This window comes from Megalops cyprinoides, chromosome 10 (genome assembly GCF_013368585.1).
Source record: "Megalops cyprinoides isolate fMegCyp1 chromosome 10, fMegCyp1.pri, whole genome shotgun sequence".
NCBI lineage: Eukaryota > Metazoa > Chordata > Actinopteri > Elopiformes > Megalopidae > Megalops > Megalops cyprinoides.
In genome coordinates this window covers 23329643-23346151 of record NC_050592.1, presented here as the reverse complement: position 1 = coordinate 23346151, position 16509 = coordinate 23329643, and the positions used below count along the sequence as shown (strand labels likewise).

Sequence of the window (16509 nt, the reverse complement as noted above, 5' to 3'; positions counted from 1 at the left end):
GTGCTGTTCCCCAGGGAACGGGCCCCACACGGACAGCCAGGTGATGCTGGTCATCCTGGTCAGCCTGCTGCCCCTGCTCATCCTGGCCGTGCTGGTCATCACCACCTTCTACTGGTACCGCGTGTACCGCCGGCGCAAGCTGAACGAGTGGGAGAGCAAGAAGAAGCGCAAGAAGGGCCCGCTGGACTGCAGCGACGCCTGCGCCATTATGATCGACGACGACCGCTCCGACAGCAGCTCCACGCACGCCAACAACCTCAACCACAACACTGAGCTGCTGCCCATCGAGCTGGACCTGCAGGTGGGCAAGGGCCGCTTCGCTGAGGTCTACAAGGCCAAGCTCAAGCAGAGCCCCTCGGAGCAGTTCGAGACGGTGGCCGTCAAGATCTTCCCCGACGAGGAGTACGCCTCCTGGAAGAACGAGAAGGACATCTTCTCCGACATCAACCTCAAGCACGAGAACGTGCTGCACTTCCTGACGGCGGAGGAGCGCAAGGTCGAGAAGCAGTACTGGCTCATCACCGCCTACCACCCTAGAGGGAACCTGCAGGAGTACCTCACCCGTCACATCATCAGCTGGGAGGACCTGTGGCTGCTGGGAGGGTCCCTGGCCAGGGGCGTCGCCCATCTCCACAGCGACCACACCCCGTGCGGGCGCCCCAAGGTGCCCATCGTCCACCGGGACCTGAAGAGCTCCAACGTCCTGGTGAAGAACGACCTCACCTGCTGCCTGTGCGACTTCGGTCTGGGCCTGCGCCTGGACAACTCCCTGTCTGTGGATGACTTGGCCAACAGTGGACAGGTGAGGCAGTCTCTCAGTTTTATGTGAATATTACTTAGAAGCTTTGCCTGTCATGAAGAAACACAACTCTTCTCAACAGCACTTCAGCATTTTTCCTCCGCACTCCAACTTTATTACTGTTCTCATCTCGTTAAGTGGCTTCAAGTTATTAGTCAGTATCTCTGCAATAAAACATATAATTTTTCCTAAGTTATATTTAAACTATACTGGTTCTGTGATTGAACATGTTGACATGGCCAACAGGGAAATATTTCTTAGAAGTTGTTCACAGTCCTTAAAAGATTACTGCAATAAATATTGGCAGCATTTATGGCATCACGTCAGAATGATTTCTCATGGGTTTGTGGGTATGTGCCATAACTCACTATAAGATATATATATATAATATATAAATTGCAAATTAAAATAAACCACACATACCAACATTTATTCATAAGCGTTTCTACACTTGCCGTCCACCCACAAAGGAAAACCGACAGCCTCCTCCCAAACGGTTTCATTTTACGTTGTCAGGGCTTTTTAAACGAGATGCATTCAGCAATGACAGAACTGTGACTCAGAGTGCCACTGCATTGATGTCCTTTGTGAGTGGGCAAACTCAGCTGGTGTCCCAGTGAATACTCTTTCCAAAAATGCACGCCCGGTCCTTTTTAGCAGGGGGTGACTCAGTCATGAGCCAGAGAGCTGTCATGAAGATGCACATGTTCTGATGACGTGGAGGAGACAATGGCCCCTGAGTATCCTACATTACGATTGAATCACTTTGATAAGTATGTAAAATCTGGCCACTATAATGTCACTACAGCCACATTATTAATTATGCATTACCAGTAGTGGCTGTTCAGTGTGTTCAGGTACTGCTCAGTGGTCTTTTGGTTAGAGTGTCCCATCCTGACTCTGTAAGGCTGTTGTCTTCAACCCCAGAATAGTCATAACAAAAAACTTAAAATCTCACCTAGAATCAACAGTGTTTAGTCATTGCTTAAGCACTGATGAGAGGCGTTCTACTTTGCACTTTTCATCTGAGCACATTTGCACCTTTTCACATGTAAGTTGACCAATAAAACGTATTCAATAGACCTTTGATTCACATTGCAGTTTGTAGACAGCTCCGTTTTTCCACTCCTCTAAGCCCACATCTTCAAAGGTCCAGGGTATTTCTTTCATTTTTTAGCTTCTGTGGATCACAGAAAAAGTCTATCAATGATGTGTCAGCAATTGCAGGGAACTGAGAACTGATCAAACTTTCCTACAAAGCCTTGTTTGTTAAAACACATCTCTAAAAAAAGATCAATAACGCACACAGTGGCCACATATTTCTGCAGAAACTCCAGCGCTGCACGCCAAAGACGAACATCAATGGTTAAGAAGTAGAGTAGTGCTGTGGCTCAGTATGGGCGGGGCCTGACTTTGGTTCTGTGTCAGGAAGCTGCTGAGTGTGTAGTGAGAGATAATACCACACGGCCCTCCCCTCTCGCCTCTCCCACATACACACACGCACACACACACACGCGCGGGCACACTGTCGGGGATGTCCCAGAGCGCCGCCTCGCTCACCCACGTCATGCAAGGGTGGAAAATTATGAAACAAGCCGCTTTTTGTTAGATAAGGCTCAGGCACTCAGGCTCAGCCCACCTGTAAAGGACCTTTGTACACTCTTTGAAAGTGTGAAATCGCTTCCTTGAGAACTGCCTGATACTCACACATTTAGGGATCCTCTGCCCCTTCTGTGTGCCATTCATGCCCCCAATACCTCTCCAATGTGTCGCTGTTAAAGGCTGAAGCCTAGTGACGTACATACCTATGAAACGGAGCTTCAAATGACTCCATATTACCCAGCTTTACATTATTTGTCATCGTCCATTGTCCCTGTTTTTTCCCGTCATCACAAAATTGAAATTTAATTGTGATTAAGACATGTCTCTCTTTAAAAATTGTTTAAAAAGGTTGACTTTTAACTTTGTTTCTTTAAGGTCACTTGAGTTTCTTAAATGAGTACAATATGGATGCAAAGCCCCCACCCCACCCCCACCTACTCTCTGTTTATTCTGTTTCTGTTGAAGGTCAAGTGAATCATTGCAAAGCCAACCCGAACAAAAAAGATCCCAGCCACTTCAGTGGGAGGGAGATGTTTGTTTCCTGTTTTTTTTTTACTGCAATGTGAGGTTTTATTTTTGGTAATTTGAACATTGCCAGATGAGGGGCATTGTGAGTTTGCTACGCTAAATTTGCTAGTGAAACACTTTTTAAAGTCCCTCCTGGAGGGCTGCAGAGTAGCTCAGTTGACAAGGCGCTCATCTTGGTTGAAGGCTGATCCCTGCACCCCGGGTTGGCTTTGTTCTGCCGTGAACAGGGGTGGGTAAGCTGGCCAGGGTCTTCTCACCACACTGCTCCCGGCACCCTGTGAATCACCAGATGCCTAAGAGTTTCTCAGATGACTTTATTGTAGTGAGCTGTAGGACTTGTAGTGTGAAAAACGGAGGCATTGGCGTACTGATGTACTGTATCAGAGGATTGCATTCACATGGGCTGCACTCCCACCGATGCAGAGGTTGTGGTGGTCACACGAGTATAAAGTAATACAACGAATGATCACAAAAATTATAATGAAAATGTAAAAAAAAGACACCCTAGAAACATCCTTTTTCTCTTTGTATACATTGTTTGGAGCGGAAGGTACTTCAAAAAGCACATAAGTGTGGGGTAAGAGTCAGGATGCGTTGAAATATTTACTTTGATTTATGAACCTGAATAAAATCTGTTTAAAATACATTACCTCATTTTAGCTGGCACCGTGACACTTCCATCTTTAGCAGCAGGTAAAATTGGATGGATGTAATGTTAAAGCTAAAAGGTTTAGCTTTGTATCTACACAAATTCAGAGAAACAAACTCAATAAAACAGTAAATATTGGTTGCAAAATCTCTTCCTTAGCTGAATATTACAGCCTTATCTGAGCAGCACTTTGTATGCCTTGATCAAAAATAACTGCTGATTCCTTACACTCTTTATATCCAGTACTCTTTATACAGCTTTTGAATAAATGAAACTGCAGTCTTTTCTAAAATTAAATTTCTTTTATATTGCTCATATAGTGATATTGTGTATTGTCAACGGCTGGAACAGATTCCTGTCAAATGTGCAACTACCCTCTAATATGTCTTATTTCTTTTTATTGTCATGTTTGTTGACATTTTATTGCCAGGATTGTACTTGATCGTGCAAATCAAATTCCCATTAAAGAGTATATGAAGGATTTATCTGTCTATCACAATGACAGGGATCTGAGTGTCTGTGTAGCAGTTAAGGATTGTACAGGCTTTCCTGTACTGTGGGAGTGAAATGGTGCGTTTTTCTACTGGTGCTATTTCAGGTGCATTCACAGACATGGAGTCATGCAAGCAGGCCTAATCCTGGCACAGTACACATATGAGTAGGTGAAACCTGAGATTAGGCCTGTCTTCTGGTGCTCTGTGACACAGGAAACTTAGGTGTAAATGACCCTTGTCTGTCTCGTCCCACAGGTGGGCACGGCCAGGTACATGGCCCCAGAGGTCCTGGAATCCAGAATTAACCTGGAGAACATTGAGTCCTTCAAGCAGACCGATGTCTACTCCATGGCCCTGGTGCTCTGGGAGATCACCTCCAGGTGCAATGCCATTGGAGGTAAGTTCACGTTCATGTCTGACAAAAAGGAGCACAAGAAAGTGTGATTACAACCAATGAGAGGACAGATTGAGTCTGGCCACTGGGACAGAGGAAGAGTGTCTGATATAAGTGAGAAACAATGTCTGTCTGACTATTGGGAGCATACGACAGGGCATTAAAGGTGTTGGTTAAGTCTTGAGTTGACCTTCTATTGATCTAAATCAAACACAGGAATTCCCACTCTGACCTCATCATTGACTCTCATTAGTGGCTGCTTTTATATGGCTTGTTTTTTTTTTTTTTTTTTTTTTAAACCCAATGCAGTGTTTTTCCGTTGGTGTCAGGAAGTGGGTAGTTATTCTTGCAGGACATCTACATAAAATACCAATAGGTTATTTCCTACCTTAAAAACAAAAACATTGGTAGGATTTCTGTGGACGCAGAGGCTGCCTCTGTGGTATTTTTGTTTTGCTGGCGTTCCACTGTCCATTGTCTCGGCACCAGGAGTGAACGATACGGTTACACTCTCAAGACAATCTGACCATGACAGTTTCCTCCTCCCCTTTCATTTTTGCCGGACTCTTTTAAAAATAGCTCCTGAAGATTTACAGCCCCAGGGTCCCATGAAACATTGTGTAGTGAGGATGGACCACAGACCTGTTCCCTTCTTTGGTCCAAATAAATGTGTCCCCTAGGAAATCTTTAGAGACACCAGAAAAAACCATCAGCTCAGCTGTTAGATGACTATTGGAAATAAGAAATAAACCAAGCATGTATGTATTGTTGACTGTAAAACCTGTTGTCTGGTTGTTGCTGTCTATGTGATCAGGTCGGCAGAGGGGAGTTTTTTTTTGGTTTGGAGAAGTATAACCAGATGTTCCAAATGAAAGGTACTAAACCTGAATTGTTATGAAGGTCATATTGTGACTTAAAGGTCAAACAGCCACACTTGTAATCTGAAGGCTGCAGGCAGGATTCCCAGGTTAGCCATTGTACCCTGTACAGTGAAACTATGATCTGCTTCGGCACATGAATTCTTCTGTTTACATACATAATGTGTGGATACTTGGATAGGGACATGCATTGACCAAATAATATTGAATAACAATAATATTGAATTGGTGTTATGAGTAGTTTTTGGCTGTCACCTAAGAGGACATCTCCAGAATAAGGAAATAATCTTAAAACCACTCACAAGCGATATATACAGGGTCTGATCTCAGATGGTGTGCCATCCATATAGCTGATTGGCTTTTATCAGGCCAAAGGGTACCTTCAGCTATGCTGTCTACAGCAGTAAGGTACTGGCTGTGCAGTGCGTTTACCGCACACCCTCACATGTGGAGACAGACAGACAGACAGAGTGGGACATGATGGTTTACAAGGGCTGTTTAAAGGGAGACCCCTGCCATTACAAGGGCTGTTTAAAGGGAGACCCATGCCATTACAAGGGCTGTTTAAAGGGAGACCCATGCCATTACAAGGGCTGTTTAAAGGGAGACCCATGCCATCCCAGGAAAAGTGCAACTGCACAACTGAGAAAATCTACATATTTTTGTTTAGTCTCATCTCACCCTGCACAAATGAAAATGGAATGGTGAAATGTACGGTCAATTATGAAACCGGGAGAAGGAAAAAAATAACACATGGATAAGTGTGCAGGTTTTTTTCCTCCAAGCATTATAAAATGGTAGCAAAAGTAAGGGAGTTGTAGAAAGGTCAATCCCCAGTGCAGTGAAAAGAATAATGAACTATAAGCAGTCACTATAGCCATGAGTCACGCACCAGCTGGTATTTCGATGAAACCCTGCACACAACCCCTCCCCCAGTTCTGCACACTTCTCTCTACCCACCCCGATCCTGTGACACCGGGCTGTTATCACTGCTCCTGGACGGCTCCTCTCTCAGTTGTCATTCCAGTGTGGCGAATCAGCCCGAATGCGCTGTGTGCGTCAGCCTGTGTTTGAGTTATGGCCACGGCGAGGAGGCCCGGCTCCTCTTACCCGCGTGTGCTGGCCTGCCCCGGCCTGTCCAGCTCAGCCGCAGGAGCACAGAGCGTCAGTGTCTCGCTTTCCTGGTATAGGGGGGCCAGGGTGGGGTCTGGAGCAGGTTGTAAAAACTGCCACTTCTGACACTTCTTACCAGATGGTCACATGCCAGACAACAGAGTTGTTACGGTATATATGCTGAAGAAGGAGACTAATTTCATGGATGGGGCGAGTGGTTGTGAGGAAAGGGGAGCTGCGCTGTCTGGTTTGGAAAGTTTCAGTGTGACATGGAGACAGCTGTCTCTATGTATGAAGTGCAGAATGCACGCATTTTGTCCCGACACTGAAAAATAGGAGCGAGAAATACAAAGACTTGGCCTTTTTTTAGATCCAATCTCTCTCCCCGTATAATTTGCACGTCTCAAATTAGAAGCGGGCTTGGGCCTGGGTTTGGCGGAACGGCGGAGGAGCGTTAGGCCTGCGCTGACCGCCTGCCAGGCCTCGGAATGCTGGTTTCCCCAAGGGGAGAGGTGGGGCATCTGTGAGCCAGATGTCAAGGCCCGTCCAGCCAGACTTCCTGTCACTCAAGGCTTAAAGTGAGTCTGTAGGGTGCAGAAGGCAGAAGGTGTTTTGCTCTATTCTGTGTAATGCCGTGCAGGTATAAAGATGTTGTACAGCCAAGCTGGTTTCCTGTCTCGGGTTTTTGGCAAGACGCTCACCTAAAGTAGACATGGGTTTGGGTTTGCTGAAGAACCTTCAGTTGTGTTTTTCTCAGTCTCTAGAAGAAAAATAGTTTTTAAAACTCTCTGAAATAGGTAAACTGTCAAAGGCAGGTGCCACTCAAAGAAGGACAGGGAACATTCTCAGATAATGTTATGATTTCAGCAGATTTATACTGCAGCAATGCCACAGAAATATGCCAGGAAAGTTATGGGTTAACTGGATTCCTACCTCATAAAAAAACAAACATTTTGACTGACATGGCTGGCTTGGTTCTGTTCAACCACAGATTGAAATAAATATATTTTTTTTCCTCAGTGCACTCAGACAGAAAAGCCTTGGGCACTGCAATGGGATTTGAGGCAACAATCTGAAAGGAACATAGTAGTAAATCTTTTCTTTTTTCACATTTGAGGAATTGGTTGGGTTCTCTCAAATCCAAAACTGTAGTGAAATTCAACATCTGTTCCCAGACGACCGCATTCTTTACATAGTGGCGCAGGGTCTATGGACTTCTCTTTCCCTTCCAGACCATAATAAGCGGTTTTCCGTATAGGGTCTCCTATTTTCCGTCTTTGACAAAAAATGGAGAGTTTCTCATTTTCGAATTTAGAAAACACCATGTTGCTTTACAAACCTCATTAAACAAGTCTGAATTTGAAGTTTTATAAGGCATATTTTTAGGGCCATTGTTTTCAAATGAAGGGACAATAAAAGGTTGCACATCCACACACACTGTCTACATATCTGGCATGACTGTGTCAAGATTATCTCACAATTTGTGGTATTTCTTAAATTGCAACAGCAGAAGCAGTGCCTGAATATGTAGAAAAAAGAGAAAACAGTAACTCCTGTCCCAGCATAAATAATATCTTGAGGGTGGGTATATTTTGTTAAAAATTTGAAACGGGGGAAATCCAGTTGTCAAAAACAGGAAGCATCAGACTGTGTACCCAGCTGCTCTTAGGGGTCCCTGTCAGGCCCCCACTTCCTGCTGGGGGTCCACGTTCTGGCCTTGCCACTTCCTTTGGGCCCAGAGCACTGGGCAGGACACCGTTCACATTCTCATAACACCCGTAACATTGCTGCTCCCTCATGATGTCACAGTGTGGCAGCTATGCTCTGAAAATTTAACACATTGGTTGCTGCACCAGGTCTGAAGCCCAACACTCTAAACATACAGTGTAGCTCATTTGTTCTAATTTGAGGATCTATCTATTACATACCATGGGAACTGTAGTTTTATTTCACTCTCACTCTCTTCTTAAGTCAGAGGCAGGCAAGCTTTGAATTCCAGGAGCACATAAAGTATACTGTCATAACATTGCTAAAGATCATTTGATTGTTATCAGCATATTGTGATGAACATACAGTTAATTTCTACAGCTAACAGCATTATGGTAATCTTGCCAAATACACCTGAAAAATTCCACAGTAAACTCTACTTATCCTATACATGTTATAATTGGAAGTTGCCTATGTAAGATGCTACTAGCTATACATTAGCCATGATTGCTGTAACTGTAACATATTTGTCATACAGATCCAACTATGCAACAGGAAACACACATCAGCTTGCTTTTGGGTCTTTACTAGGCTTCCCATCTACATAATCACTTATGTAGGTCGATTCCCCGCTGAGGCAATTTGGGGTTAAGTACCTTGCCCAAGGCTACAACAGCAGTGCCTCAGCGGGGAATCGAAGCAGCAACCTTTTGGTCACGTGTCCGGCTCCTTAACCACTATGCTACACTGCCGCCCTGTTCTGTTTATCTAGTATTTTTTAACCAGAGCTTTGTGGCCTGTCTCACGCTTAAGTATTCTAATATGGGTCTTATGTGATAAAAAACACTTTTTGCACGATGACTGATCAAAACCTTTAAATCTGTTTTCACTTAGACTGTGGGTGGAACAGGGGTATGAATGGGAAGAACCTGTGTGTCCTGAAAGGTGCCTGTTGTTTGGACGATGACTACACTAAGAGGTTGTGTCCACACGTTTGTGTTTTGCAGAGGTGAAGGACTATGAGCCTCCTTTTGGCTCCAAGGTGCGAGAGCACCCCTGTGTGGAGAGCATGAAGGACAACGTCCTGCGGGACAGAGGCCGTCCAGAGATTCCCAACAGCTGGATGAACCATCAGGTAACGGCTCATGAACTGCAGACTCACACACACACGCACACACACACACACTCTGGATCACACATCATGTAGACTGTTGTGTCTAATATACCATCATATATCTACACTAGTATATTCCACATGTATTCTCTTGATTCTAACAAGAACATTACTGCCCCCTGCAGGGTGTTCAGATTGTGTGTGCTACCATCAACGAGTGCTGGGACCACGACCCAGAGGCCCGCCTGACAGCACAGTGTGTGGCCGAGCGCTTCCACGAGATGGACCAAATGGACAAGTTATCAGGGAGGAGCTGCTCAGAGGAGAAGATACCCGAGGACTGCTCTGTGAGCGATGGGAAATAGGCCCTGCCCCTCCACCTGCCCGCCTGACTGAGGCGAGGGTGTTTTTTCACGCAGCAGCTCCACTTGGACTTTGAGGCGTTACTCAGCGGAGCGTCCATCTCTGCTCTCCACAGAGTCAGCAAGGTCACTCACATGCTGTGGGCTTGAGGAATCAGAAAATTAAAAACTGGAAGATTTATATGTATACATATATACATGTATACCTGTATATATATAAAATAATGGTTCTGTGTCTCACAGAAATACTTCACAGAGAGAGAAGCAGTAAGCTGGACAGAGGAAATATAAGCATTTATAACCAATGACTTATGCACTTTATCAAAATACCTATGCATACCAGACAATGTGTTACTGTATATTCATGAGAGTATAATTCATGTATTATAATACGGCTGGGCAGGGCTAGGTTACCTTTCTCCCCACTCTCACTTCAGGAATGATCCAGAGAATAACATTTTTGTAACACTAACGACAATCTGGCCTATTTCTATAAGGGCATTTTATAAGGGAGTAGATTCTCTCATGCAGCACATCTCTGGACTGACGATGATATTAGATGGTAGAAGTGTGTGCGTGGGGGAAAAACTGAAATAACTTGTTATGCAAAAAACAAGCTCAACATAAACTAGGACATCAGCTATAAGCACATGTATCATAAACTGTAATTAAAAGACTGGTGAAGCAAATAATCAAAAGGGAATTCTGAAATCCTATTCAAAGGGCGCTGAAACTGGAACTACAATAACTGTAGGTCCAGATTCTCTTTTTCTACTAATTGCAGTATATTACTCCTGGTGTTATTGTGTAAAAAAAAAAAAAAAAACACTAGCCTGCCTCCACAGATTTTTACCCTTTTGTATATAAGATATTGTTTAACATGATTAAAACTTTTTCAGTATTTACTCTAAATGGGAGCTTGTATTCCATCTTTGTATTGTTAAGATTTATATTTTGTGCAGTTTGTATTGATTTTGTATATGTATGTTGCTGAAACACAGCATCTTTTGGGTTTATTTACTTGCCTTTATTATTTTTTTCCCCAATTTTTTTATCTTTATTTATTTAAATTTTTTACTTATCCAGACATTATTAGCAACATCACTAAACATAAATGCCATATTCAGTGCTTGGATGTGTCCATACTATGTAACTGCCCACAAGGTTCTTCTTTGTGCCTTCATGGTTTGTGTTTCCTTTAAAGATCCTAATCCCACATATACATACTGTAGTGATTGTGTTCGTCTGGCAAGGTGCTGTCACACACACGTGCTTGGTAGGAGTACTGTCCTGCCTTGCTAAGAGTCCAGGCCTTGCAGTAGTGTGCTAGAGCTACTGTACTGTGGAGTGAAAGAACAGTCTTCGGTTTCTCGCTTCATCAAGTAAGCCCTTTACATTCATTCACAACACCATTCACAATACATACACAGCACAAACAACTACTGTAATTGTAAAAACTACTCCATGCTGCAGCTATACCTTCCATAATTTAACTTCATTCCCGGGAGGCAGTCAGTCTACTGTGGTCTCAGAGCCAGTCCACTTCCTTCATCGATCAACTCGTAGTGTATTTCCACACCTCGACAGCTGCAGGACCAGAGGTGGTTTCTTCAGGGCTTTGTTGGCCCTAATCGAGCTTTTTTTTTTCGGGCCTTTTGCAGCCTCACTATACATGAAAGTGCTCCAGCACATAAAATATCCCCCCATTCCATCAAATTTGCTCTGAAACAAGATGGGGTTTGAAAACATCTTCCCATTTTCCATCAATATTGTCAGCTTACAAGATATGCATGCTCAGTCATGTGCAGAAATCCACTTGGCTAGTTTCAGAAAAAAATACTGACACTTGATCAGCACTTTCCAAGGCCTCCTTTGCTACTCTGCTTCTGACCTTTTGTGGTACTTCTTTTGCACACACGCTGCACTTGAAAGAAGGCAACAGAGCTTGGAATGGAAAAATACTCCCCTGGTTAGAGGGGAATGGATTTTTTTCCACTTCTTGAGGTCAGGAGTACTTGCATGTTCCAAAGAGTGGGGTGCTGCAAATGCCAGCCTGGCCTTTGTTTAGTGAACTGCGGAGCCTTTCGAAGTGGACTCTTTGAACCTTTTCCAGGCAGACGCTGTGAGCTGAAGCAGGTATGTCTGGTCATAGTCGTCACAGTGTGTTTAATGCTCAACCCCTTAGCAACAGAGTGGAAACATGTTCTGTTTCCAAAACACCAACCAGCAAAAAGAACATTCCACCACCAGAGTGCTGGGAACATTTTCTCGGCTTTGTAGAAAGGTTAGTTTCATAGCTTCTCCAAGCCTTGGGATCACTTCATGCCAAGTGAGCAAGGCTGGTACCCTGCCTGTCTCAAATTTTGCCAGAAAAAATACTTCAGGTCAATCTTTTTTTAACTTCCAGTTGAAGTTGTTACCTGGCAACAGAAAAAAGTGAAATATGAACTTGATCTGAAACATCACCTCACTGAACTCATAATGATTTATGTGTTACATGTAATATACATAGAATACATGAACTCATATTTGAGAAACCTTTAACTTTTTATCTGTTCTGGTTGTACTCCTTCTGCATATTCCTTGACCTGGTAGCAGTGGTTAAGTCCCATGTGGCAGGGAACTGGAATGGGGCAGGAAGTCAAATAACCTGGACACCCAGGAAAACATTATATGCTAGGGATAGGAAACAGCATGAGACAACATGAAGGAATACTGATTCAACAGTATAAAGCAGGTATGGGCCAAAGAGAAGGAGAGAGTGGCGCTTTTGCAACCTAAATGGCTCCAGTGCAGTTATTCCCTCCAAATTACAAACGTGCAGGAAGCCTCAACTTCTCCTTTATATGAGGGAATTTCCATCAGCTCCACTGGGGTCCCATTGAAGGAAGTGTTGAAGAATTACATTACTGACACCATTTACACCGCAGCCTACCTGCCCATGTATGCCAGCATTTCAACCTAACATTTTTCCTGAGGCACAATAGAATGCATTTACCCAACTCACTGCAAAGAAGGAGATACAGAAGAGAGAGAGACAGTGTGATCTTCTTAGCACAGTTAAAGCAAGAAAACTTTGTAAATTTAAACTTAACATAGTACAGCCACGTTGATTCTGTAGGTACAACATTAGGTGGATTTGGCTGCACTGTTTGCGACGTTTCGAGGCGATTATGACTTAATGATAAGGCAGGTGTAACGCATCAGAAGACACGCGCATGCGTTTCGCTTCTTCGCGCTTGTACTCAGCAAGAGTGAGGTACCGGAGCTGGTATTCTTCAGGAAAAAGTGTTTTTAAACGTTAAAACTTGGTTCGAAAAGCTAAAACTAAAGAGAATACATCCGTGGCAGACTAACTATAAGGTAAGCCAAACATCTTTTTAAACTGGCCTCTCAATATCCGTGTAGATTGAGTGTGGAAGATGCTTGCAGAAGCATGTCATTCACTTATCTGAAGATGATATACCATTCGACAAACTGGATGTTGCATATCCTTTTTAAGGACGTATGGTATAAGGTGTTATAGCTGTATGTCAAGTTGATAGTTGGCAAGAATGACAAGGCTACTGGCCTAGCATTTAGGGCTAGCCAGGCACAACATGGCAGAGACAGTTTTACTTAGCCTACTTAATTCTCGCTTACATCCACTCATAAGGCGCAACATACGCAAAGCAATTCACGTGAAACACCTTGCCAGAGGTAACTAATAGTAAAAAAAAAAAAAATACTGCCTGAATTTTGAAACAGAAACCTTAACGTCACAGGGCCAGTCCCCTTGCTGAATCTCCAGCACTGCGCAGACTGAACGCAAAAATAAGCGGTGTTTCCTGGCATGCTTTCAGTTTAGCCCACAGACCGTGCCAGTGCACGTCTCTCGAGGGAAACCTGTGTCAGCTCGAATAGCCGTGGGTGAAGACGTGCCTATCGACACCCACGCGGTGTGAAAACAGACTGCACGACTACAAAAACGGGTGGGTGTAGTGCCCAGTTGAACTGAATAACATCCTTTGGAGAGGTGTCCTCTGCTTGGGTGCGTGTTTACAGTGCGGTTCAGACGTCTCGGTGCTGCCTTTGGACTGCAAACCCTAATGACTGGGCTCGAAAGCGCGCTTGGACCTGAAGGCCGAGAGGGACAGACACTCCCCCCCCTTTTCCCAGTCCGCTCCTTTCTTTCTTTATCCTGTTTCATTCCAGCCGGGCTGTTTAATTCGGTGTCCTATGAGTCGATGCTAAACTGGGCTCCTAGAGGGTTTTAAAGTTTTTTTTTTCTCGAGTTTGTCATAATTCTGTGTCCAGTGTCCTTGGATAAGGTCAAGATTGTGTACTGGATGTTGATGTCGTTCACTGTTACAGTTTATACGCCGACGTTTTACCATTCTGTACTGTCTTTATTCTTTGACATGCACTGTATATGTCCTGCCATGGCAGCCTTGTATACTGGTCTGGACAACAGGATCAGACATATAAATAATGATGATGTCTATTAATTAATAATGAGAACTTTTAGGTAATTGTTTTCCTTACCATATGCTTCCTAAAATCTACAAGCTTGAACAATGGGTTCATTTGATATTTTTTTACTCCTGTTAATACATTTTTGTGTTATATACCGCATGCAGACGCTGTTTGAGTTTTTTTTCTATGTATGATAGAGGAGAAACTGCTGGACTCGAAAACTTAAAACGGAGAGGTACGATTAAAGTTCATGGCAGTTTTCCCTTAGGAACACTAGGGGGCAATAAAAGAAAGTGTAACGATCTAAGGAGCTGATGAACTAACAGCTTAACTGTAATTTGGAAAGATGGTCTGTAAAGAATACAGTATGTAGTGTCTGAGTTCTTTGACCATTAAAAGCATCATTGCTGATGGGCATAGCACAAGAAGGTGATTCCACTGAAACTGGGAGGATTTCTACTAATTTTGCAGGCTAGTCTACTTCCAGCACAAATCTACATTGTCCCTGACTTGTAAGATCAGCAGTAGAAACCTCTGAGCCAATCAGACTTTAAAATGCTCAAAGAATAGCTTATTCTAGATGAACATGGCTACATAGACTTACACCAGTAAGTTGCTTTCTGTAGGATTCATAAAATTGAGTACTACACATCCATGAAAGCTCACTCTGAACTCAAGAGGTTCTCTTCCAGAAGAAAATGATTTTGTCAGTATACAGTCTGTCAAGTTGACGGTATTAATGATGGTCACACATTCAGGGCAAACAGTCTTACAAAACAGGAGCTTATTTGGTCTTTATATTGATGGATCCTACACACCCTGCTCCTGATAAGCAAAATACCATTAGAAGAGATGGACAGTGATGACAAAGGTATGTACTGACACCAAATCACCCATTTATTGATAATTAGGATACCAGCTGATAACAGCTCCTGTATTTATATCAATTCCTATGTGCTAAGGCTGGCCTAAAAGGTCCAGGACTAAACAAGGTCACCCCCTGCTTAAAGTGGAAAAAAATCTATAGAGCCAAATCAAGACAAGTGCTGCCATCATACAATGCAGCCATGTTTTTACAGAGTTATTGAAGAGAGGTCATGACCAATATTAAATGAATGTTTGTGATGCAATCACATTTCTGAAGCTTTGTTTAAGCACCTCAGTGATTGGAATTTTTAAAAACTCAATCAGGAAGCCATCTGGACCAGGGGCTTTACCTGGTTGTAAATTATTAATTGCCTTGGAGTTATTTCTACTCCAAGCTTTTCTTTCATGCTCTCAAAGAGTTTAGTAAGAGTGTGGTAATTTAGGCCAAAAATCTTTGCAACTGAAATTGAATGATTTTTGTTCAGATTTGTTTATCCTATGAGATAATTGAAGACATCTGTTTACCTCCTCAGGCTTCTAAACAATTTTACCTTGTTTAGTTTTTGTTAAATTAATTTATTTATTAAAGCAATGAACTCTTTGAATTTTCTTCCTTCATAATTTGCCAGCTAAGTAACTTGCCTGTTTTTACCCTCTTTCATAGTACTGATATGTAGTTCTTGTCATGTAGTTTTCTATTCATCGACCACTTGGATTCCAGTATTCAAACTTTTGTTTGATAGGCTTTCAGCAAAAAAAAAGTCAGTTTCAACATATTCTGCTTCCATTTTGTGAATATCTTCATCCAATAACTTCAGAAGTTGTCTGTTCTTATTTAAAGGTCCCATTACCTGTTATTTTCCCTCTTAAATAAGCTTTCAAGGCTTCCAATATTATGCTTGCAGAGTTCTCATTGAGAAACATGTGCAGAATCTAGTTTCCATAAATTTGATAAATCATATTGTAAAAAGATACGAATAAAATTGGGTTAAATCTCCAACTGTAGGATTCAGGAGTGCTGGATGTTTGCAATTCTCTAATTTTGAAAGGACAATGACCAGATAGAGTAGCAACAATATATTTTAATTCAGTTAAGTTAGGCAGAACAGAGACAAGTGTCAAAATTAAACCGTTTGCGCTACAGACACCAAATCAACACCAAATCGACTGGCTCCTTCACCATTGGTGTGCTTGTACTTTTATAATTTTATACTTTTATAATTTTAACAATATTTTTTAAAAACTGTCTAATTTTACCCCCATTCAAAAGTATAGGTGCGAACAGCAGGAGAATTTCACTTCTGTGTTTGAAATTACGTTTTTTTAAAACTAACATATCTCTGTGAATTCTGGTTCTAAAGGCATACATTATACATCAATATGGAGGAAAACTTGTGCAGATTCTAACCATGTGATTAATGATTTCTGAATTATGAGCCGAAATAGTTGACAAGTTAATAATTAAATGTAAAAAGTTCAGCCGCTGCTCTAAGTCACGTGCCCGCATTCCTTTGTCTCAGCCAGTTCGCAGCACCAGACACAGGGTG

General features: G+C 42.8%; 1 protein-coding gene across 3 annotated transcripts in view; it reads left to right on the top strand.

Annotated features, from left to right (window-relative positions):
• The window catches only part of tgfbr2b (transforming growth factor beta receptor 2b), a 30485-nt gene extending 19933 nt beyond the window's left edge, over nt 1-10552 (top strand). For all 3 annotated transcript variants that reach the window (XM_036538792.1, XM_036538791.1, XM_036538790.1), the window contains 4 exons: nt 15-802; nt 4328-4469; nt 9172-9299; nt 9464-10552. In XM_036538792.1, coding sequence (XP_036394685.1) covers nt 15-802; nt 4328-4469; nt 9172-9299; nt 9464-9643 — 1238 coding nt within the window. In that variant the 3' untranslated portion in view covers nt 9644-10552. The remainder of the gene's footprint in view (nt 1-14; nt 803-4327; nt 4470-9171; nt 9300-9463) is intronic.
• The last annotated feature ends 5957 nt before the right edge of the window (nt 10553-16509 follow it).